A 25,248-nucleotide genomic window follows, 5' to 3' on the forward strand; every position below is an offset into this window, starting at 1 on the left:
CATGTGATAGCATGGCACAGACACTGGGAGTGTGCAGCTGAGCTCTCACTCTCTGCATAAAAAAGTTTCCTTTCTAGTAGTTTTATCCTTAGGACATAAACTCAGGGATTATGCTCTGACCTGAGATTTGGCTCATCTATTGGGGTTATTCTGAATGCTCTGTCAGCAGTGTGGAAATGAGCAAATTTCTGTTTTCTGAACTTAATGGGAATCACATTGAGTAGATTTGTGCAATAGCAAAGATTACAAAAATTATGCTCCATGTGAGCAGTGGGCTGTGTCACATACAAATCTGACGTGATATTTGTAATAACTTGAAAAAAGCTGTCATTCGATATTTTAAAACATATTTAATCTCTGAGCCTGAGAAACCGATTCTGTTATTTTCACACATTTGTTTTCATTCTCTGATGTGCAAGTGTGGGACTTGCAACTCTTACATTGCTCAGCAGCTTTAGAGCCATGTTTCTGCTTCATTATCCACAAAGATTGCACACCACAAACCTCTACAAGCAGTAAATTGAGGTGATTATTTTACAAAATGTGGTAAGTAAAACAAACCAAGATTTGTATTAAATTCCTCTCTGAGACACTGAGAATATAAATAAGAATCAACAGAGATTATTTGCAGTGCTGGACACAGTATTTCTGCATACTTCCATTTACAGGGTTCTTTTCTTTTGTAAATTGCTGCTAAATATATGTGTACTGCTCATACCAGACAGTTCAAAACTTATTTTAAACCCTAAATCCCTGGAACTGGACAAAGTAATAAGAAATTTTTATAAACTCATGTTAAAAACTTGGCTTGTTTTGTGTGGTGGATAATGCTTCCTACATGGGCTCCCCCTCATGCATTCAATGTGGATTTAGTACTTTCTAAGCCAAATTTGGCCCTCACTTAACGACTTCATAGTCCTGAGTGCTGAGAACCGAGGCTGCGCAGGGTAACTGAGGGCAAGGTTTTGTCCTTTGTGCTCAGCAAGCGTGGTTAACTCCTCATCAACACAGAGGGATTAACCCCAATTAATAGAGGTTCATTTTGTTTTTGAATTGCTGCTACAGATGATCTAATGGTATTTATTTAACCCTTATCATAGCAAGGAAAGAGCCTTTCATCTGATGTTACAGTTGAACAGCTGAATTCTCCCTCGCTTTCCAAAATCTCTGCAAGATGTTTGCCACCCAACAGTTCCAACTCCCTGCATGTTTCAGCACTTCCTTTGCTTTCCTCACACCCTCCATGGGAATATTTTTGTTTAGAGAAGAGGACCATGTTACCTGCCTCCTTAGCAGTCTCCCCTGGATGAATTAGCTGGTCTGTCACTGACTCTGTTCCCTGTGATTCAGGTGAGGAGTGACAGTGTACTGTGTTTTGGAGAGGGCCAATGCTGCAACCATGGCAGCCTTTTACAGAAGGTATATCCAGATTCACACAAGGCATGTTTATGTGAACTGAGAAATTGTCCTCCTGCCAAAGATCACCCCTGGAAGTGCTCAAGGACAGGTTGAATGTGGCTCTGAGAAACCTGGTCTATGGAAGGTGTTCCTGACCATGGCAGAGGTGTTGGAATGAGATAACCTTTAGGGTCACTCCCAAACCCAAGCATTATAGGATATTCTGGGCATCTGAACCCTTGGACATACAGAAAGCAAACCTTGATTACCAGCCCTAGATTGTGCAACTCAAGACTGAAATCAGAGCAGGAGATGTGTGAAGGTGGATGCAAAGATGGCACAGGGCTGCCTCACTCTCACTTCTCAGTCATCCTGGTCATGATCTCATCTATTGTGTGGATAAGAGCTCCGAAATAGAACCCTGTGATCAAAATGTCCAGAAACACGAGGTCATGACATCAAAAGACCAGTTCCATGATGAAAGTATGGCTTTCAGGTGCCACTGGCTTCAAAGCTCAGTTCTAAAACAAAGGCGAAATCTATATTTGGGGACAGTCATGCAAAGCATAACCACTCATTGTTCATCAGAGGTGCCAAAGCAGCTAGAGTTTATCAAAACAAACAAACAAACAAACAAACAAACAAACAAACAAACAAAAACTCAAAGGGACAAGAAAAAAAAGGAAAGAAAAGAAAATGATCCAGCTCATGAATGTAAAAAAAAAGACTAGTTGTTTTTTGGTTTTTTTTTTTCTTTTTTTTTCCCCCCACAGAGATAAGCCAAACCATTAAATTAGGGATGTCATTGCTGAACCCTTCAGTCACCTGCCCAGAATTGCAAGGACCCACAGTGGTAGTGAGTGGATGACTTTCCCGGGAAAGTTTTTTGTTATCCTCATATTGCTTGGTTTTTTTACACCACATCTGTGCTTGCTTCGTCATTCTGCCAACTGCTGTAACAAAATACAGACAAAGCATTTCAGAGAACAACCCCTCCACACTTTAAAATGCCCCAAGCTGGAGCACAGCCTTTTACTTCTCACAAGCTGTAGTGCTTTTTATCTGATTCTACTCCTCTTCCTCCTCTTCCTCCTCCTGCCCCATATCCATTATGAACTACACATGCTTAGCAAGCATGGAGAGCACTGAATCCCATTCCTTTTGCCACAATGTTTCTATTAAATGAAACAAATGTTCCTGTGCTTGACTTCGCTGTGCAAACGCATTTGCCAAGAGGTCAGAGATAGCAGGTCATTATCATGAAAGTTTTAATTTTGAAACTCCCGATCAGGCTCGTTTCCTGTTTGGTATTGTCTGCAGATACACAATGCAAAAGCCTCGAATTGCTAAAGAATCGAAATAACAGAGTATGAGCAGAGTGGTTTTGAGCACACACTCTGTAAAGTCCAGTCAAAGTTTCTTCCTGGTGCAGCCGCACAAATCTCTTGGTAGCAGTAAACTCTCTGCACAGACTTCATTCCTGAACACATGTTCAAAGGTGATAAAACAAATGCAGATGGTTTTCCAAAACCTCAGTGGAGCATTTTTTGCTGTTACTAAATGGACTGGAAAAAAAAATAGGGTGAAAAAGCAGAGAAAATACATTTTGACACAGACAGGCAATTTCAGAATAGCATTTGGTCATTTGGGAGAAAATCTAAATAAAATGTGCGTTTATAATGATCTATCGGCAAAACAATATTGACAGAGCATCTGAGCTGCCTAATGGAAGTGATTTTTAGAATGCTTAAACTGGCATTGAGAGCTGAATATTTTGTTTAATTACTTAAGACAAAGAAAAAAAAGAGTTGGCTAGGAATTTCGAATTCATTGTGCCATGACTAAAGTCGAAAATAAAACCATCCCTGGCTACAGTGAAAAGAGAATTAGACCTTAACAAATTTATTACAGGCTTTGTTTACAAACTCGTTACAAAATTATACAACATCTTATGCGTACACAGGATTTATAGGAACGTCTTACTGATGTGTGGGATTGCTTTGCTCTCTGGTCAAGATCTGCAGGGTTTTCTTCACTTGGGGCCTGATCCAGATTCCACCAGAGAAGGTGAGATTTTTTTTTTCCCCCCATTGACTTCAGTGGAAGCTGGATCAGATCCAGAGGGTAACACTTCCACTCATTGTTTTCCTGGGGTGGGAAAGGGGCAGCCGGTCTAATAACCGTACACACCATGCTCCGTTCTCATCTCATGTGTTTCAGATGACAGGCATATTTACTCTGAGATATTTTTGCTGGCTGCTTGTAAAATACTTGTTAAAGTCAAGAGTCAAAGACCAGTTCCTGTTACTGGATTTACAGTGGAAAATGACAAATGGCTTTCTTTGAACCCTCAAGGAATGAACCTCCCTTGATTTTCAGTGAGCAGAAATAAAGGCATTAGAATCAACTCTGATGTTGTCTACATTGTTATAAAGCTATGTTTTCTTCCATCTTCAACAGATTTTCTCTGGATTTACAGTAACAAAATCTGGAGAAATGGATTTATGTAAACAAAAGTGACATCCACATTGCAGGAACAAGGTAGTTTCTGATTGATGGGATTCAACCAAGCTAAATTGGTCTTCTTACCTTGTCTCCTCACATGGAGGTAGACCTATGTGGCACAGTGAAACAGAGATCTCTAAAGTTAGTCATCCATAAATATATAAGCTCTCAATTGCCCCCAGCATCTGCAAATGATCTTTATTTGGGAACTCAGGGTGTAAAATCAAGCTTTTAATTTACAAAAAAATTCAGCGTGGCAGAACTCTGAAAAATATGCTTATTCCCCCAAGCCAAAACAGTTAGTTAAAACTTAGACTTTCCTACTGGGAAAAGTAGCAAAAGCTCTGTGGGGTTGGGGGTTTTTTCTTCTTAAAATTTTTGCAAAGAAATGAGAAATATTCTAATCAAATCTATCAGATACCAAGTTCCTTGTTATATTACATCCTCTCATTTAAATGGCTGCATTGGTATTGAACCTCTGAAGTTGTTATTGCTTGAAGCAAAGTTAGGATTTAGTGCTGAAAGTGATGATATTTCCTGTGAGGTAACTACACTGGCCTCATGCTGAAAGTTGAGATGGTTCTCAAAAGCTTTGCTTCTGGCCTCCCCCGAAGAAAATACCCATGTGCTCAAACCTGGCTTTCCAAGACAGGACTGTTCCCGTGCTTGGCCTCAAGGCAATCTGTCCAGCTCCCTGGTGGTTTTATGGTGTGCAGCGCTCTCTGTAAGGGATTAGGGGAGACCCCACAGTTTGCTGCCTTTCATGGCCTGTTGCATATTTGAAGCTGGTTTTTCAGGAGTGAAAGCTGCATGAGCAAAGGCATCCTGCTGCCTCGTGTTTTGAGGGCTCTGATCTCATTTCCATTTATGACGCTGAACATGGTATGGCAGCAAAGGCTATAGCTGTAAAACCCTCAGAAAATAAATGAGGGAAAAACTTTCTGAATAGCTGGTATTTCCCAGCGCTGGCTGTGGTTTGGATCTATCAGGACACAGATAACATGCAGCTCAATCTGAATTCTGTTCCTAGCCATGAACTCTCATTTACCTCCTAGGAGTGGGATCCCAACCAGGGCATTGCACAGCTAATGTGTAAAGGGACATCTCTTCAAATAGTGTTATTATTCCTGTCCCCAGTGGAGCTACAGTGGATGAAAATCCACAGAAGGGTCTAAGGAAAATACATACTAGCACATTTGTCTCTCCTAAGGAATAACTCATATGTTTAATTGGGGAACTTCAGTATAACTACAGACTTCGTGGATTTTAGCCACCATCCATTTCACATTCCTGTGAAAGGTACCAGGTTTCTCGAGCAGTTCAACACATTTTTCCCCCTGTGAAAGATGGAGAATGGATCGCTGAAGAGAAGGAAACCTTCATACTGGTCTGTGGCTTTGATATCCATGCCAGGGTATTGTATCTTTCTTTACTACAATGTGCAAGGATTCTTTTAAGGTTAAGACCCCACCAGCTTTGTTTTTAATTAAAAACCTCAGTCAGAGAGGAATGATCCAACAATGCAAGCAGAAGATAATTGATTCATGTTAGGAGGAAGAGGCTGATCACAACAAACCATCTTTTATGTATTATATTAATGATCCATTTAGATCAGTTCTTGACTTCAGTGAGTTTTGGCTACAAATATTTCAGATATTTTTCATATTTTTTCAATGATGCACTGACAGCATTAGAGACAGTTGCAAAACAAATGTGCTTCCTAAACACAAATGGATATTTCTGGATTACTAGCAGCCATTCTGAATTGCTAACAGAAGGAAAATGGTAATTTCACTGGCAAAACTGGTGTAATACACAGAAACTTTATTTTAGGGCTACCTGGTGCCTGAAAATTTGACATCATCTGCAGGCTACAACATGTATTTTGGTCCTTTTTTTTTTTTTTTGGGTGGTGAGGAGTCAACACACTGCAGATCCAATTAAATATGAATGTATAGAGCAGGGAATATAAATATGTACACAACTCTTGGCATTGATCTGATTCTTAACAAGTTTACTAAATGACAGTCACTGGTTTGACAATACTGAATGAAAAATACTGATTTTACAGATTTTACAGGAAGGTAAAGGTATGCTGCCGACAAGCAGCGTCACAAACATAGGCTAAAAAACCCCAGAGTTGGCCACGGTAGAGGCACACACTCTTTGCTTTTGTTTATTGAGAGAGAAAGCTTAGATACTGTAGATTTGCTGAAGTTTAATAAATAAGGTCAACTTATAATATATATAAAACAATATAAACATTTATATGCTACATGCGTATCATATAATTTAAAGAAATAATTTATATAGCAAAGAGATGCAGATCTATGTTCTTCCTATTTTCCTGGACAAGGCACACACGCAGGAGGTGTCTATCCGTATCCACCTCCAGCCCACCAGTTTGTTGTTTTCTGAAGTCAGTGCTCTGACATAAGTTTGGGATGTCTTGCATTGGGAGTTCCAGTGCTTGTCATCAATGCCGCGGCAGCCGTTTTTTACAGGCTTGGCATCTTTACACCTCGTTTCATAAAAGTATTGCTTAACTGGAGAGTTGCCCGTTTTAATTTCTCCCAGAACAGTCACCTGGTGTCCCCTGATGTCGATGGCAGAGGATTTGTCCGTGACCCACAAACTTTCACTGTCACAAACGGAGTATTCCCCCCGGTGGCCCCTGTGCTCCGCGTACCTCTTCCGCCGGGAGGTTCTGTTCACCACCACAGAATTCCCGATGTAATCCTCCATGAGGTACAGTGGCGGTGGCTCCAGCGGCGTGTTGTCACTCAGAAGGACTCGGGGAGAGTTGTAGCGTCTCTGCTGCCTCAAGAGATCTGTATCCACTGAGATAACTGGCTGGAAGTCTGATTTCACATTTTCCTCTCTGTCTATGTCTTGCCGAGTGTCTGTTTTCTGCACCGTGTTTTGATAGTTTTCCTTAATGTCTACCATCTGCTTAGAAAGCTTGTTTTTTAAAATGTCTGCCTGAATGAGTTTAATAATAAGAGAATTTATCGAATCTTCTGGCAAACTCCTTTGATCCATGTTGGAAGATTGGATGCCACGAAGGTAAGTGAGAAATATCACATAAAACAAGATGGACATCACCTTGTTCACCTGTAAGATCTGCAAAGAAACAGAGAGTCAATGTTAAAACAGTCCAAGAGGGAGGTTTGCTAGAGGCTGTGAACATGAAAATTGGGATTTTTTTAGTAACATCTATGTCTTTAAAGAGACATATACAGAGGTATGGAAACAGGCTGCAAGTTTCTTTGAAGATGCTATTTGTTATACTTTATAATGAGTGCAAACTCTATTCGGATTTTTTTTTTCAATATTTCTTCTATATTTTAGGCCTTGCTTTTCCTCTTTCCATGCATAGTGGCATATATATCAGTTAGGCACTTTCTCTGCAGAGGCAGGTAGTTCTTGGGATAGCATGGCCTGGGCTTGGCAGCAGAGAGAGGCCAAGTTACTTCCACAGAGTTTATTCCACAGAGAAGTTTAGTTTTTCAAACTTGCCGGATCATGCACAGTAGAAAACTGTTTCACTGACTTTGCTAACTGTTGTAAGGTTTTGTGTGTTGAGATCTCTCAGATTCATCTAATTCATATTTATCAAGTGGTTTCTGTTTAATGTTACCATAAGAAGGAAATAAATCCTGTGTTTCAATAGGGCTTTCGTTCTCTTTCTCTCTCTAGTAAGGGAAAGGGTTCCTGAAGGAAAATGATGCAGTCAAATCAGAAAGTGGCTACTAAGCCTCTATAATACAAGTGGGGAATTCAGGAGGACCCACTGACCCAACTGTCATTTTGTAGGGGTGGTTATCAGGACTGGGGATCCTTTTTTTGGTGGTTTTTAAAGAAGTTGTTTCATTACATTTATATGAGGTGAAATAAAACTGACATCAATTACAAATATTCAAGGACAGATTGAGGACATCCCTCTCTCCACCATCTCCTAAAATTCAAAAATCTTGTTCAAAGATTCAATATTTTGAAAACCATTCCTAAAAGTGTGCTGCTTCTTGGTACTTTGCCATGCACTGCTCTGTATAGCTTCCTGTGGTCTCCTTATATTTCTACCTTCTGTCCATATTCTAGAAGCTCATTTGTCCCTTCTTTTTTAAGCTTTTCTTTCATCTTGTTTGTGTAGCTGAGAGCCAGGAGCAACTGTCCAGGGAGGACAGATTTATTTTTTCTCCTTGAATGTTTGGACACCTGTATATTTGGTATTTGCATTGATATTTAAATCAAATCAATGTAAAATCCTAAGTCATGGATGTGAACCATTCCCTAAAAATCACACCTGTTTATAAATTGGGTGCACAAAGTAGTGGATTGAAGGAGAAAATACAAAAATCCTCTTAGAGCACCCTCATAGTCTGTGATAAACCCTGAGTGTAGTACTGCTTCAAATGACTCAGGAAAGCCTTGAATTTGATTTCCCTGTTCTGCAACACACCCACCATGTGTTAGAGACCTCTTGCACCCTGGGATGAAGGCACAGAGTCACAGATAGTGGGAGAGATGGAGTTGGGAGGATCCTCAGGACATCATCTAGGCCAATCTCACTGCTCACAGGAGTATCAGCCAGGGCAGCTTGCAGAGAGCTGAGCCTACTCAGGTTTGGAATATTCCATGGTTGGAGACTCCACAACCTCTAGACAAGCCATTCCAGTGTTTCACCACCCTTAAACTTAACAAAAAATACATTTTATGTATCAGCAGTGTTTCCTATATCTTAGTTCTTTCCCATTGCCTCCTGTCCTTTCATGGGCATGCCTGAGTAGAGCCTGGCTCCATCTTTATTCATCCCTCTTGTGAGGTATTTCTGCAGTTCAGTAAAATCCCCCTGGGACTTCTCTTCTGCAGCACGAACAGCCCCAGCTCTGTCAGCCTCTTTTGGTACAGTTGTCCTAATCCTTAATAATTTTCATGGATTTGCTCCTATACTAAGGAGCGCAGAACTGGACACAGCGCTCCAGATGTGCCCCACTAGTGCTGAGATAAGGGGAAGGATCCCCTCCCTCCTGAACAGAAAATTTTCCACTTAAAAAAAAAAAAAAAAAAAAAAATCACCATTTTCTGCCTAAGAGGGTGAGCTATTTTCTGTTTCAGAAGGCAAAGGTAAAAAAGAAGAAAAAATCTTTAACAGAAGAACCTTCTATCCACTCTAAACAAAACTCCTTTTTGCAAGATTGAGTCCCCACTTCACAGTTTGGAACAGAGCAAAATCAGAGCTACCCTCTGTGGATGTGTGAGCTGTCCTTTTATGGACAAGAAATGTGTTTTCTCCATTCTCAGTTTGTCACAGTGGGAGTTCACCTAAATCTAGACCGTTGCCTGCAGCAATGTTTTGCTTTTGAGGGGGGAAAAAAAATCAATGATGTTCAGTTACCATACAATTACTGTCATACCTGAATAATACTAACTTAATGTAGATGGATCTCAGAGCCCAGACCTTTCTGTCTGTGCAACTGCTGTGCAATTTCGCCTTCCCTCAGCATAGGATTTTCTTTTAAAAACAGTAAAAATATTATTAAACAGATGTCATTGAGCAGATTTCTGGCAGAACCCGGAATCCACACACGGGACAACACACGAGCCCACAGGATGGCGAGCAAAGCTCTGACGTGGCTCAGCCCAAAAGCTTGAAGCATTATTCATGCCAACATGCAGCTGCATGCAATCCCTGCTCTGCTCAGTCTCAAAACTAAGTGGCACTAGCAAAACACACAAGTTGGAGCAGGTGATGAGGTGGGAAAAGTAAGGCTGGAGTTCCTGCGGGCTCTCCTCAATGTCACGCACACAGAAAGAAAGGGCTGGGGACCTTGGGGCTGGAGAAGCTAAAATGAGCTGGTTTTCTTCTCCTCAGAGGAACCCCATTAATGGGAAAAATGTTGAAAAATGTTTTCCTGAACTTCATGTGAAACATCTTACAGATTTGGTGGGAAAGATGCTAACTTTGAAATTCAACCTGTAGTTTGATTTATGCTTTGCATATTAGTTGCTGCAAAAGTAAAAAGGTTTCAGAACAAATATTTCTATTTTTCTGGGTGCAAAACTTTGACAAAACCACAAAGATTGGTGAGATTACAGTTTTCTGGGAGTTCCTCCAACCTAGGAGGTTCATAAGTGCTGTTCAGAAGTTCCAGTCCATGACTAAAAATTGTCAGGCTGTCCATGAGGTCCAGCACCTCAGAGTATGTCTAAAGCACTATTTTAGATAGGAGAAATGAGTGTTATTGGAAATCTGAAGCTGGTTTATGGCCTTGGCTGTAATATGGTTATAAGGCACATTAAAAGTATATTTGTTTGCAGGTCTGGGCAGTATTGCATTTGATGAATGACTCTTTGCCCAAAATGGAATGTTGTGCCTGTCTGAACTGCAGATAACTTGAGATTTATTTGGTGTGTGTGTTGTTAAATCTGTAAAAAGGAGAGGAAAATGTAAAACATTAAAATGTTTATCTTTTCATATTTTCAAAGCAAAACATTCTGGTGTTTCTGGCCATACCTCCAGAAGTTCCACAATGCAAATCACAAAGCAGAACAAATGCTTTCTCAGTGCAGACCAGTGAGTAAATTATCTATTGAGGGGACTTAGACTGGGGGCATGATTTCAGCATGTGTCCTGTCTGAGAGAATATTGACTCAAATTCCAGGTTCTTGGGGGGTCCAGGATCCTGTGTACCTTAGCAGAAGCTACTTCAGCACAAGGAGCTCTTTCTTTGGCCTTTTGGAGAATGGTAGAAAAATCTCCCAAGAATTAAATCTTTCATGTGACTTTTTCTGCTCTTTCATTGGGATTTTTTTTGTTTTGTTTTTCAATTTAGATTATTCATTTCAAGTGGAAAGATTTTGTCCAAGCAAAATTATTTTCCTTGGTTAGGTGATGCTAGTGAGATATTTTTGTTGTTTTTCATGGTTCTTCTTGGAATTTTCCCCATGTGAATTCCTGACACAAGTTCATTTTGGCCGTGTTTGTGGCCGGTTTGCACTAAGCAAATTTGATTTGGAGACTGCTGACATTTGTGGCTCAGAGAGGAAGAGCAAAGAGCACAGAAAACAAAAGCTCATGCGTTGCAAATCTGATTATCTCCCGACTGTGGCTTTACTCTCTTTCAATGGCTTGTATTCCTGCCTATCACTGCAGTTTTAGCAGACTATGAATTCTGTCTGAGCTAGGTGGCTCAAGGTCTACATTTAGGAGAAGTAAATAAGCTTACCTCTTCCTTCCATTGATAAATTCAATCCCTAATAAACTCTGCTAAACCATTTGCTGCTCTTTTCAGACTCACCACTTTATGTAGTAGTGAAAAATTTTGTTTAGTTTTGTTTGTGGTAATTTTAAAAATATGTGTATAGCTTTATTCTGGTCAGTTTCTGAACATTCCACACAGAGAAAAAGCGAGACATCATTTAAAATGTTCTGCAGAAAGCATGAAATCCTAGTACTGTGAGAGACTGCCCAAGTATTTACTTGTAAGTCATTGCTAAGAGGAACAGGACTAGAAGGAAAAGTGACTGGTGAGTTTTACATTCAGCATTGCAATACCCCACATGATTTATGTAAGCCAGCTCAAAGTGTTTGGCACTTCCTAAAAAAATTTAGGAGCAGCTTCAGCTCTTCAGACCAAGCAACTAATGATCCTTTGTGGTGGCTGACAGCTTTTCCAAGCTTTTACCAAAGAGGAAAGGGTAATTATTGTTGCTGTTTACTGAACACTGCTTCCACAAACTCCCAAGTCATGGACTGCCCTGTTGATTCCCTCTTCCTAATAACTATGTTGGGAAGAAACGCAGCCCTCTTCCTCTGTGCTTTGGGGGACATGGGGAAGGTACAGAACAAGAAAAGAATTCTGAATGTTCAAGAAGGAGGGAATGTGACATAACTGTGTCTGAAAATTTGCACTGTGTTCCAGAATAGTAACCAGCTGTTTGTACAAGATGGATTTATAAAGGTAGGTTGCTGCAGAGTGCTGAATGTCCCTGCAGATGCCCTCCTGAACACTTCTACTTCTCAGGATATGGAAATTTCAACACAGACAGATTGAAACTAAAGCTTTCACAAGAGCCAGGCCCTCTGAGGAGCTGAAGAATTCAGAGACAAAATCAAGTGATGGCAGCCCAAAGTGTTAACACGTCCATCCTGAGGGGCAACCAAACTAAGTTAGTGAGGGGATTGGAAACGAATCCATTCCTCTTGCACACTGGTAGGGGAGTGCAGCTATGCATCTGAGGGGGAGCCCACCAAGGTTTCTTCATCTCTGCAGCAGCTCAGAGGTGTATTAATTAATTTACTCTAGGCCATTTATAAAAGAGAAGACACGTCTGAGCACTGAGCCCCAGGTACCTCCAGTGAAAGGTGTATACTGAATTTCTTACGGAAATGGAGTTCAGCACAGAGTCACTGACATTTCTTTTCCAAATGACTGGCTGAGCAAAGCACAGCAGGACAGCTGCTCACCTGAGCATGTAAAATTCCTCTGCACTTGGAGCCAACCCACAACACTGTGGGGGTGACCATGACCCTACTGGTCACTGGGGAAAGCTTTCCCAAGCGGTGACATCTTCCTGAGGGCCACTTCTGCAAAATTGATAGCACCTCTGCTGCAAGGAGCAGTCTGTGGGCTGCACTGTCAGATGAGCTGTGTAGAGTCACACAGGTGATTGCAATGGCAGGTGTGTGTCCACATTTGATCCTTCCACAGAAATATCTGGGTTTTTTTGGAAATCAAGAGGAGGCTGCTGGACACATACCTGCCTGATTCCAAGAGAAAGGTCAGGAGCAGTTCCTCTGGGCTTACCTCACTCTTTGGAACAACTGCTGCTTCTCACACCTTGTATACAGTTCATTCTTGTCAGGTTTTGGCCCTGCACCTCCCTCCCCCACCACCTACAACATGTGAGAGCTCCCTGGAGGCATTTGGCAGTCCCCAGCATCCTCTCACAATCCCACTGGGGGACTGCACTATTAATAATGTCCTGTATGATATCACCCATCCCAGCTACATCCCCAGGTCTATAATCAGCTACAGGAGTAGGCAGCCTTTTCTCAGTCACAACAAGGTCCTTTTCCATTCCAGTTCCATCCCTCACTGACACTTCTGTGACATATTTACATGTTTACACCTGTCTATCTGTGCCCCACTGCCGTGGTATCATTTTGCCTTAAGCAGCTGACTGATTAATCTGTGTATTGAGGAGGTCATAATGAGGGGTTTGAAGGCTGGGATCCCAATTTCCCTGGTATGTTGGAAGAGTTTTTTCAAGTCTAAATGTCTGTTACTTTTTGTATCTGCAAAGGAAGGAGGTCTATGGAAGGATTGGGTGTTTTATTACTCTAGGTATGTATACTGACATCCGTAGGGTTCTCTGTCAAAGAGCTGCCTGATTTTCCCCTACTGAGAGAGCAAAGGCTGGGAGAACTGGGATAGTTCAGCCTGGAAAAGAAAATGTTTTGAGGTGACCTCATTGTGACCTTCTGGTACCTGAAGGGAATCTACAGGAAAGATGGAGAGAGACTCTTGACAGGGGCCTGGAGTGACAGGACAAGGGACAATGGCTTCACACTGACACAGAGCAGGTTCAGATTGGATATCAGGAAGAAATTGTTCCCTGTGAGGGTGCTGAGGCCCTGGCACAGGCTGCCCAGAGAAGCTGTGGCTGCCCCATCCCTGGCAGTGTTCCAGGCCAAGTTGGATGGGGCTCTGAGCAAGCTGGGATAGTGGAAGGCATCCCTGCTCATGGCAGGGAGTGGGACAAAGTGACCTTTAAGGTGTCTTCCAGCCTAGGCCATTCTGTGATTCTCACATCACTGATATTGGAGCAATTTCTAAGTGTTTCTCTTGGTTATTACTGACAAAGTAGGAGTACTGCCATTGTTCCTTTTTTAAAAGAACAGAAACTAGAATACACAGAAATCAGCTGATATTTGCAAGGGCAGACAGGCTGAGGTTTTTGTGTTGCACTGGCTGGATCCGGGAAGGCAACCTATAATGATGTTTTATCTATCAATAAAAAGTATGAATTACAGGGAAATAAAAACAATACCATCATAGAGATAAAGCTGTAGTGGGGTAAATAATTTCAACAAAAGTGGAAGTATTTCTTCATATTATTCACTGAGTAACTCTGAAAACTGCCCAAAATACAAAGAAATCTAAAGGTCATGTCCATAGCTGACCAGATAGCTTGACTTGACTTGACCTGTGCTTATTCTACAAAAAGCAGAAGATTTTCCCAGATCTTTGCACTTGCATATTTTTTTCCTCAGAAGTAATTTGCAAACAGAATAATAGAAAACTCCACAAATAAAATATTACGGATAATTTAAACTGATAGTTAATCTTTTCATTACTGTTTGTTAATAGCAGCACGGCTAAGCAGCAAACAAATTAAATTTGCAGCTGAATTTGGAGGTGATGCAAACAGGAGTGAGTGAAGAGAAATACAATCTCTGCTGGGGAGATGGAGAAATAAAACATTGTCAGAAAATTGCAAAATGAAACCTGAATTAGAAATTAAAAACTTATGTGCTGGGGAAATATTAATGTTGAGCAGTGATATACAGAGGTGAAAAAAAACTTAGAAAGGAGCAATACCTGATCAGACCCAGGAATGATCTAAAACTTTGGAAAAGTTTTGGAAAAGCACAGTATTTGATAAATGTAAATACTGGGGCATTTCATTGCTGAGCTGGAAGGGAATTGCTGCTTCTTGTGAAAAAGCAGTAAAATTGGGAAAGCTGCTTGAAAGATGGAAGGTATTGTCATACAAAAAGAAAATTGGGAAGGAGAAGCAAAAATGACTGAAAGGGTTGTAAAACTAACCTTTGAGGAAGCTGCCTTGAAGGTGCAAGCATTTGCCTTGAGCTCGCAGAAAGGGCACGACAGAAAACCCAGGGCAAAGGTCTGGAAAGTGTAAGCATTGGGGAAAGGGAGCATTTGCTTTAGGGTGGGGCAAAGGAGTGCAATCAGGAAAACTGGGATTAAGCTGAGGAAAGGGAAGTTAGGCCCATCATCAAAAGCAGTTTTCAAGCTCTGCAAGATGTTTGTAACAAACCCAAAGCCACACCAAAGAGGCCTGGGTTTCGTGTTTCCTCGCAGCACTGAAACTCCATTTAAGCCTTTTTTTGAAACAGTTTGAAGATCCATTAACCTTTCAAGTCAACCTGGACCTACTTTGGCTCAACCGGGACTGATTAATTGTTTTGTATTAAAGTCAGGCAGTAGTTGCAGTTTCTCTTGTATTTGTCAAAGAGATGCTTTGAGGGCTTAAGTTGTCCACAATTAAAGCTGAGAGCAGCCTTCCAGATGAAACTTTCACCTCCCACAAAAAATTCTGGGGGCTTCAAGCCTGGCCTTGTAACAGATTGTCCTGATTGTTCTATTAGAAAATGCCAGAGGTGGATTTTGTTTAACTTGACAACAGGAGGAGAAAGGGAAGCACCTCACAGATTATCTGGATTTTGTCCCTCTCCTGTTAGGCTATGAAAGAGCAGCCTCCTGGAGACCCTGTGATGCTGGATGGTCTGACAAGTTTTTACATTTACATTGCTGCAGGACTCGTTTTTTTAGGAGGAAAAAAAAAAAACCAAACCAAAAAACCCTCGTCACTAAAAAACCACCATTTGTTTGTTTTTCTGCTATTAGGAAACTTGAAGGCAAAACGGTTTTCAGCTTTGATTTTCAATATATCATTATTTTGCAGAATTTTATATTGAAAGCAAAAGAGTTTCTGGGTTTTTTTTTTTGTTTCAGAAGCTGAAAACAACTTCTATAATTTTTAACATCTTCTGTTTTCCTTTTTCTTTTGTGAAGTAAGGAAAACAATAAAATCCAACAAACAAACAGAATAAAGCAAGAGCTGCAAATGCAAAAGTGCAGAGTCTCATTATGAAAAATCTTGTATTTCTAAGCTTGATTTATGAGTACAGACAGGACTTGCACCCACAAGGAAAAAGAAATACAGGGAATATAGGGAATGCTAGGTAGAAATGAAGTGAGCCTTTGTTTGGGCAGAAATAAAATAGACCCTGCAGTTAACCTGAGATATTTCTGTCATTAACATTTTTTAAAAGGGCATTTATTTCTTTTTCTGAGAGCTCTGCTGTGACCCTTGAACACAGATGTTTGCATTGAGGGTACAGAATCACTGAATCACAAAATCATTAAGGTTGGAAAAGACCTTTAAGAGCATCGAGTTCAACTTGTGACTGCCAACCACTTTGTCAACCATCCCAGAGCACCGAGTGCCTTATCTAGTCATTCCCACCTCCAGGAAGGGGACTCTACACCTCCCTGAGCTGCCCCTTCCAGTGTTAAGATGGTTTAGAAGAGACAGAATTACTGCTCTGGAGTTTGTCCCAAGGACTGACCCTTGCTGGGGAAGAACTGCTGCATTTCACCCAGAACTGTACCTGTGTTTGCTTTTCCAGAGGCCGTGACACTGCATTTCCCTGAATCCACATGCAAATACATCCATGGCCACTCCATGAATCAAAGACTGCCCTCTGAATTGCCTCTCCCTATTCCTCAAAGGTTCACAGCCCCCCAGATATAAAAGGTCTTGTTAGGCTTGCAGGTGCAATGTATCTGATGCAGCATTCTTAAGGAAAGGATACCAGACCTGATCCAATTTTAAAACCACCATAGGAACTCAGTGAAACCAGCATTAATTGGACAAAGCTTTTGTACAATAAGAGAGTCAGGGGGTGACAATGGAACTGCATACAGCTCATGTTTGAACTTTATTTTAACAAACAGCATGCAACTGGATTGTTTCCATTAGAACTGTGGTGCAAAATTAGCATTACTGTATCTAATTAACATCTTTTCCATGCCCTTTGCACAGGTGCAGTAGCTTGCTCACAACCAGCTTAAAATGAAGTTTTAAAATTAATTCTCAGAGAAAAGGGAGTCTTGTATTTCTGGTGAAACAGAAGTGTTATGGTGGAGGGAAAGGTTAGAAGTTTGCTTCTTTGCAAAAAATGTCAGACTTTGAAAAGAGCTTTGTATGGAAAGAGCTCATTTGTTCTGACCAGTTAAATAAGATTGTTAATAGGAGACATCACCTCTACCAACAACTTCTCTTGGTAAAATCATGAGGGCTCGCCTAGAGCTGCTCCCAGGTGCAGAGTAAAGCCCTTGAGCCTCTCTTTTGGAGAAGAGCTCACAAATACAATGTATGCCCATGACAGGCTTGTGTTTTTTCCCATTGCGGCTGAATCATTCAAAAAGCCATTGCCTCTTCAGAGCAAAAAAAGCCATCCTGCTAATTGCATTAGTTTATAGCAAATAATTTACACATAGGCCTGTCCTGAGGGTAAGAACTGTTCTGGCAAATCCAGCTTCTCTGCATTTTTTTCCTGGTAGAAATCTGCCTGAAAAGGAACTTTGCTTGGGAGTCCCCCAGTTCATCAATGTGCATGTGGATAAAATTTCCTGTATGCAATTCTCCTCAAGATGTGGAAGTGTTCCAGTTTCAACTCTCAGTTCACACTTTGCCATGAGTTTGACTATATTTGGGGATTAATGCTCAAGGGTGGCAACAGTATTCTGGTCCCAGTCTAGCAGAATATCTGATTTTTAAGTTTGTGAGTCACCCCGCTGCAGTGCAGACTGCTCACACAATCAGCTCATGTTTGAATGCTTTGCTATTTCCATCCAAAATGTCCAATAATTTGCAAATCAGGATCTCTAGAAGCCTTTGCAAAGTCAAAGCATGATTTCTGTGTTCTCCCACTGTACTAATGCAAGCTCTGCACCTCTGCCAGGTCCAAAACTCAACTGAAAATGGCTTTGGTTTTTCGAAGCCATGGAGGTTTTTCTTATCTTTCAATCCAGATACCATTTTTCTGTTGATACACAGTGCATTCCCTGCTCCCTCTTGCCAGAAATCCTTGAAAGTGGAATTTTAGAGCTGGGAGTACTTTAACACATGTTGTCTCTTACCCAGCATATGATCTCCAGATATTTGACAGAAAAGCAAAGTCTTAAGCTGGGCATGTGAAGGAGGCAAATGAGATGTACCACAGCTGGTTTTACCTCTCCTTACACAGTCAGTAACTAATATGGCTTTTTAGAAAATCCCTTCTTACTTAAGAAATTCTGGTTGTGAAAAAAATTATAGAAGGGCAGATTTGAAGTAATTTGTAGGGTATGAGAACCAGAAATGGAAAGACTAATTTTTAGCAGACTTCTGGTCACCTCTTTTCAAATGCACACTTTATACATTTCACAAAAGGGTCCTACTCCCATCTAACCACCCCAAAATTCACAGAATCACAGAGTCATGGAATGGTTTGGGTTGGAAGGGACCTCAGGGATCCTCTAGTTCCAACTTCCCTGCTAACAGAAGGTAAGAGAGGGCTGTGGTTGTTTTACAGTTTGGAAAGTGAAAGCCAGGTAGGTTGTATGACTTTTCCTAAGTTATGCAAGCCAAAGCTCACATGGGAAGAAAATGGGAGAGTAGGCCTTCAGACCTTCCTCTCGTGAGGTCTGGGCTGGCCTAGGTTAGTTCTACACATGGGATTAACCTCTTCTTTCTTCTTCCCCACAATCTGCTGGCCTTAACCAAAGCTGGCCAAAATCAGAAGTAATTCCATGCCATGTTTCTTCTACTGAAGTGGTAGAAAAGGGAAACAGTCCTTACTCGAGTGAAGTCAGAAGTAACTAGAAAGCAAGCAGAGGGAAGGAAAAAGATGTGGAAAGCATTGCCAAAGGTGTTCATGGCTGGCTCACGCACAACATCTCAGGTGTCTTGAGAAATTAAGAATAACTTGGAATGAGCTTTAAAAAAGGATCGGGCCAATGTAAATTTGCTGTAACAGTTCAGTAGTTTTCCCCAGGAACTGACAAAACAATCAAGGGAAGGATTTTTAATTCTGCACATAGGAAAAGCCTCATCCTAGACTTCAATTTGCACAGTAGAAATCCCTGATTAAAAAGGAGCCAAACACTGTTGTGCTTCAGGAAGTAGGAGAATTAGGGATGCTTACTTTGGACGATGGTGTAACTTTACAGCCTATACGAGGGGAGATGCACAGCTGCATCTCCCCAGGAGCGGAGAACTGAATATATTGTGAGTCAGTCACAGTTCCTCCCTATCTTCCCTCCACCACCACTTGCATTCCCTTTGCTCTGCTACAAAAGTCAATTACTTCATCCTCATTTTTTTTCTTTCCCTTTTTTAAATTTTTTTTTTCCCATGGAGCAGTTTACTCTCCCATGCTCCCAGCCAGCTCTTTTGGCGAGCAAGGAAGCAGAGTGGGGTGAAGCTTGGGCTCTCTGCACTTCTGTCATCTCAGCATCCCCACTCCACCCACTTCCTCTCAGCAGGGAGTATTGGGTGAGCAGTCCCTGCTCCTCTGGCTGCAGGAAGAGTTGTTCTGAGCAAGCTGAGCTTGAACAGCCATGGGAGCAAAACTGGGGAAGAGGGGTGGACAACCCATCCTCCCTTTTATATTCCTGACTAGGTACCAGCTATGGCAATATGTGGTGAGTAGCAAGAGCATCCTGTACAAATTCTGAGGTAAAGGCCTGTGTTCAAATGAGATAGGATATTACTAATGCTGGAAAAATGGGGAGCATATTCCCTAAGTCCTCTGAAGGACCTTCCTAACCTGCTCGCAGTCTGTTACTAGAAAATATGGAAAGGAGCCCACTGCAAAAACAAAACAAAGCAGTCACATCCTTAGGAGCTTCAGGGAGGCAAACATATGGGGGAACTTTTTACAAAAGGTGAGAGGTCAGTCAATGTCTTGGGATAACTGCATGTAAAGGGGATAAAAAGTTCTCATGCTTTTTTGACAGTGAGAACACGAAGAGCTTTGCTGAGCTGCATGCAGGAGTAATGGGCTTTTTTGATGGAAAGCAGCTTTTCCCATGGCTGGAGGTGATGGGAAGCCTACATATATTCAGGAGATGTCTGCCCTCCTAGGAAAAGACAAAACCACATGCAAGCCTCTTTTCTGTCCTGTTCTTCCATCATCTCACCCTAAACCAACATCTCTAGGCTGAGAGCACCTCAAGCCTCAGAAATTTCTTCCTTGACAGTGTCATGAAGGCCTCTTTCTTGTCTGCATTTATAAGAAGGCACAGTTTGGGATGTCAAACCTCCAGCAGGGCTTTGATTGAGATAAGGTGAGTGGAAAGCAGAAGAGGACCTGGCAGGTCAAGCCTGGGGGTTTCACACTGTCTGGAGCATGGAACTCAAGGGCATGGGCAGAAGCTGGGTTTGAGACGCAAAACACTTTGCTAGAGTTATCCAGCAAAGATAAGACACATATTTTTAGACTGCTAGAAATTAGAGAAAATTGAAAAGGATATTTATTCCCACTTTAAATTATTAAATGGTATTATTCTTGGAGAGAGTTGTGTATATGCAACTCTTAAAAATTAAAGCTTGAGGCCAAACTCTGCTTTTGGTCACGCAGAAAGCAAGCGACTGCAGAATGAGATGCATAAAACTGAGGTCATAATCTGGCATAAAGTCTGAGCTGGCTTGGTTTTCTCTTCAGCTAATGTCAGTACTGGTAAGCTGTTATGAGGAAACCCAGTAGGGAATGGGTCAGGTGTTAATGCTCACAATCAGCAAGATTCCAAATAAACTGGAGGAATTTAAGAAACAATGCTGTGTCTTCTGCTTAAAAGTTGCTTGCATAGACTTAAAATACTCTTTAGACTTAAAATAACTTTTCAGACTTGTGTGGTGCTGCTTCAGATTTACCTGGATGAAGAAAGTGTGACTGTTTTTGGAAGATCTTTCAGCGGCAGATCTCTAACAATATTGAAAAATGGAATACACAAATATCTGAACAAGGTGATAAAACAAAATGATCTTCTTGTCCTCTTTCCTGTGCTCTATCAACAAGCTGAAGCTTAGATCAGCACTTCACCAAATTATTTCCTTTTCCTTAAATTTGGGAATAATACTGAGCTTAGACTGAAGCTGGTTGTGCTGATCCACAGCTATGTGGAAGAAAAACCAGCATTACTGCAAGAAAGAAGACTAGTTCATCTACATTTTAACAGAAGAAATGCCTTTAATGCAGGTATCACTCCACAAAAATCTATTGCAGCTTCCTTGCCTTCCTCCTAACCTGCAATTTTTTTCAGTGAAAATGAGAGTTTTATACATGGTGTAAAGACAATGAATGACCTCTCAATTTTCTTTAATTTGTTTCTAACTGAAGAGAAATTTTCAGACTACAGTAAGGTCTCAGGTTCAAGATTTGAAATTGGAGTTCTGTATTAGTGTTCAATATTTTCCTTCCGGAGATGGGATCTGAAACCTAGCAAGGAGGCAGAGGAATAACTTATTCAAGGACTGTTTTGTACTGAAAAGTCTTCACTTATTAAACTCCTTGTGAAAGCAGGACAGAATACAAAAAAAGAAGGTTTTAAAGCCATTACTATTGAACTTAAAATGTTTGTAGTTCTTGTCCTTTGTGTTCCAGGAAGGCAAAATTGCAGCCCAGTGAAAACGGAACAAGCCAAACCCCACAAACACCACCGTTAGGAAGGTGGAAAGAAGAATAAATAATGCTTATCTTTTGGAGCACAGGCAGTGCTTGACTCACCTAAACAAATACTCAAATAAATAGGAATTGTATTCCTTTTGAAGCTTCCATGGTTGTAAATTTCCTTATGGAGTACCCTGTCATTTTCTTTCCTGGAAACATTCATGCTCTCTGCTTGAGCTATACTGTGTTCCATATGTCACATCGCCTTTGTACAAAACAGTTCAGACTCAGTTCTCCTTTCATTCCCCTGACCTAATTTTAAGGTCTTGCTGCTGTGGAGGACTAATCTGGATTGGTTTGATCATATCCTCTGATTTTATAAATGCCTTTTAACACACCACAACATTTTCCCCCCTTTTCCATAATAATAAGCCCCACCAAGTTGTTCTTTGTTAAGTGTTGCTCCTATAAACTCCCTTAAATTCAACCTTTAATTGAACAGTGCTCTCGGTTCAGTTCATTATTTTACTGCTTGCTTTCATTCAAGTGGATTTTTAAAGTAATGCAACACAGAAGCTTAATTATCGTCTTGTTTTCCTGGTATTCTCTGGAGTAAATGCCAAGGATTTATTTATGCTAATTTAATTTTTCTTTTTTTTTTTTTGCTTTGCATACAACATAATTTTTTTCCTGCTCAAACACTTCTTTTGATCTTATTTCTTGGAATAAATTGCATTTAGCATCTTCACAAGCATTGTTTTTTCTTTATGCCTTCCCATCATTCTTCTGTGTATGAAATGTATGTGCTTAAATATGGCTTAGATTGTTCAGTTCACTAATTCAAAAATTCTCACTCTTGGTGTTCCCTGTGCCTCACCTCTTTCTCTAACACTGGTTTAGACTGGGAAAAACTCCACTGCAGCTGATAAAGTGAAACGTGTGCAAACTAAGCACAAGTGACAAAAGAAGGGCCACCTCTCTTTCTGATTCTGTTCTATCAATATTCACATTCTTCAGATATTCCAAACTGTAATCCTGACACAATGTCTTTTCAGTGGGTTAATCTGCTTGCTATCAGTTCAGTTTCTGTTTGTTCTCCTGGTGGGGAAAAAAAAAAATCAAACCATTTTAAAAAGGATCACATAGAAAAGTTGCATCAGCTCAACCATGTTAACTGAGCCTGTATCAAAGAGGCACTGGCGTAAAGCAGAATCAGTCAGGGACTGCAATATTAGGAAAAAGTTCTCCACAAAAAGGGTTGTAAAACATTGGAACAGATTATCCAGGGAAGTAGTAGAGTCACCATCCCTGGAAGTGTCCAAAATACAGGTTTGTATGGCACTTGAGGACACAGTTCATTGGTGGCCATGGAGGTGCTGGGTTACCAGATGGATTTGGTGATCTCAGAGGCCTTTTCCAACCTTATTAACTCTATGATTCTGTGGTTCCATGCTTCCTCTTGCCTCTGACATAGCCACAAGGGCAGAATAATCTCTGAATCTGTCTGTCAGGGATGGATCTTCACTCTCTCAATGTCTCTGCTTGTGGAAGGCAGCTCCATCTCCCCGTACCTGATTGTGCCTCTGTCTGTTTCCAGGTGGACTCAACCTGGCAAACACTCTGCAGGCCCAGGCCAGATCTTTACTAGTGTTTTTCATGTTGTTTTTTAAATCAAAATCTCTGTCAGACAGAGATTTGCCTGTCTGATTGCCATGGGCACAGATGTGCTGCTTCAAAGTCCTTGTGTTGTGCTTGGGAAGGGGCATGGCTCTGGGTGGTGGTGAAATCCCTTGTTTTTTTGGTTTTTTTTGTCATGTCCTGTCATCCCATTAGAGCTTTTTAGGCAGAGACAACTGCCTGAATTGTGGCTCTAGACAAGCCCTTTTGCTCTCCTCAGCTTCAGGAAACTTGTGATTTGGTATTTTTAGAGTATTTACTCTCATGATATTCCCACCAGGCTGAACAGTGCTCCAGTGATTCCTGTTTTGCAGGTGAAAATCTTTCTGCAAATGAGAGGGGCTGACCTGCCTGAGGTGCCCAGGAGGCCTGTGGTGTGACAGGGCTGGACTGGAAGAAGTCAATGCAAGCAGAGGCCAGAGAAGCTTCTGGGTTTGGACCTGCTGGTCCCTGCAGCAGCACACTTCATTGAGGAGTACCAAAAGTGAATTTTGTTTTGTGTTGTGAACTGTGGTTAGGTTCTTTGGTTTCCTAAAAAATAAAATTGCAGCCGAAACTTCCGCAGCAGTTTGGATGTTCTTAAATTGTTCTGCTGTGTGGATTGCCGGATACCGATGGCTCCAAGATTCTCTCCTATGGAAACCCAGGGCACCGGGAATATTTCTCTGTCTGCTCTGGGTTGCCCTGACACCCAGGGGAGCACTGACTTTGACCCTCATTCATGGAGAAAGTTTCCTAGACTTTAAGATAGACTAGAATCCACCAAAGTGTGAAATAGATTCGAGAAAGTAGTGCAGGTGCATCACTTGGTGAGAAATTTAGGTTTTGGGATTTTTAGTATGTTGTGGAGGGAAGCAAGATGGAGGGCACAGGGTGTCATCCTGGGTTTCTTCTTCATGCTTCTTCTTCCTTCTTCTTCATGGGTTTGGGTGGCATTTTGTAATTGGGCAGAAAAGTCCCCATTGTGGGCTCTTTGGGATCAGTTATTGGGTTAAAAGGGAAAATGATCTAGGTGTCAGCTCTTAATTGGATGCTTTAGTCTTAAAAGCCCTTGTAACAAGACATAGTTAGCCATTTTGCACCTTCTAATGAAAAGCTTCTGAGCTCACAGTAATGAGACTGTTTTACTGATAGAAATAATAAACACTTGAGTCCGAACACAAATCACTGTCTCAAGTGCCTTCAGTCCAGACCCAGAAAAACCAGTGACTGGTACCCCCGCACTCTCCCTTGGCTGGACTTCCTCAGGGGATAGCTCTTCCATCCTTTCTCTCTGGCCATCTGGCGAAAGTGAAACACCTTGAGATCCTCTCTCAGCAGGGGCCAAGTTAAAAGTTAATTAGGAGGGATTAAGAGAAAGACACATGGGCTGTACCACCACATCAGACTCACATATTAAAGAAATTGCTGGGAATTGGGTGAGATGGGCTATGGAGACATGCAGAAAAACACCTGGATTTTGCCCCGTATCTTTTTTGGAGCCTTTTGCTCTGTGCAGCCCACAACAGTTGTTTCATTCCCTCATTCCTTCTGCCACAGCTCCAGTTGCCCCTGGTGTCTCCTCCACCAAGAGCAGCTATACAAAAATGTTCATTCCTCTATGCCATCTCTGCACAACAGAAGAAAGAAGAGCTGTAAAACATAGTCCCCCCCACTTCACATGTTGTTTGGCAGGTACTTTCTTACTCCAGAGAAGTCCCTGAACACTTTAGCTCAGGTGGGCAAAGCAGGACAGGTGTTGAATGTAGGAAATTGAGCCAAATTATCAGAGAGCAATTGAGGTTTACATCTCTGCTATAGATTTTTCTCTTAGAGCCCTACCAATTGAGGTGATGCTGTTTGAAGTGTGCAGAAGAAATTGGTGTTACTTGTGCTAGAATTTTTTGAAAATGCTTTAAATCACTGGAGCTTATCTCAGGTACCAAGAACCTAACTGGGGTTTGAACCACTATCTAAAATTGGGACTCAGAAGTCAAGGGAGTCTCTTAGAAGCCAAGGGAGTCTCAAAGAGATAAAAGCCATGAATCTGGCAAGAAAAAACATGAGTCAATGTCAAAAAGTTTACAAGTTGACCGTCTGAAAATATTTTGGCTTCAGTTCTACAGATCAAACCAGCTTATTTGACTTGAACTTTAAAACAAATAAATAATCAAAAATATGCTTAGAAGGACAAATTGTTTAATTGTTTAAAGTAAACA

The 25,248-nt window shown here is 41.2% G+C and overlaps 1 protein-coding gene across 1 annotated transcript in view; it reads right to left on the minus strand.

Annotated features, from left to right (window-relative positions):
- Positions 1 to 5,499: 5,499 nt before the first annotated feature.
- NTF3 (neurotrophin 3) overlaps positions 5,500 to 25,248 on the minus strand; it is a 47,854-nt gene continuing 28,105 nt past the window's right edge. The window contains exon 2 of the mRNA XM_084205519.1: positions 5,500 to 7,026. Coding sequence (XP_084061645.1) covers positions 6,232 to 7,026 — 795 coding nt within the window. The 3' untranslated portion in view covers positions 5,500 to 6,231. The remainder of the gene's footprint in view (positions 7,027 to 25,248) is intronic.

The sequence above is a fragment of the Fringilla coelebs genome, assembly GCF_963513975.1.
Source record: "Fringilla coelebs genome assembly, chromosome: 5".
NCBI classification, from domain to species: domain Eukaryota; kingdom Metazoa; phylum Chordata; class Aves; order Passeriformes; family Fringillidae; genus Fringilla; species Fringilla coelebs.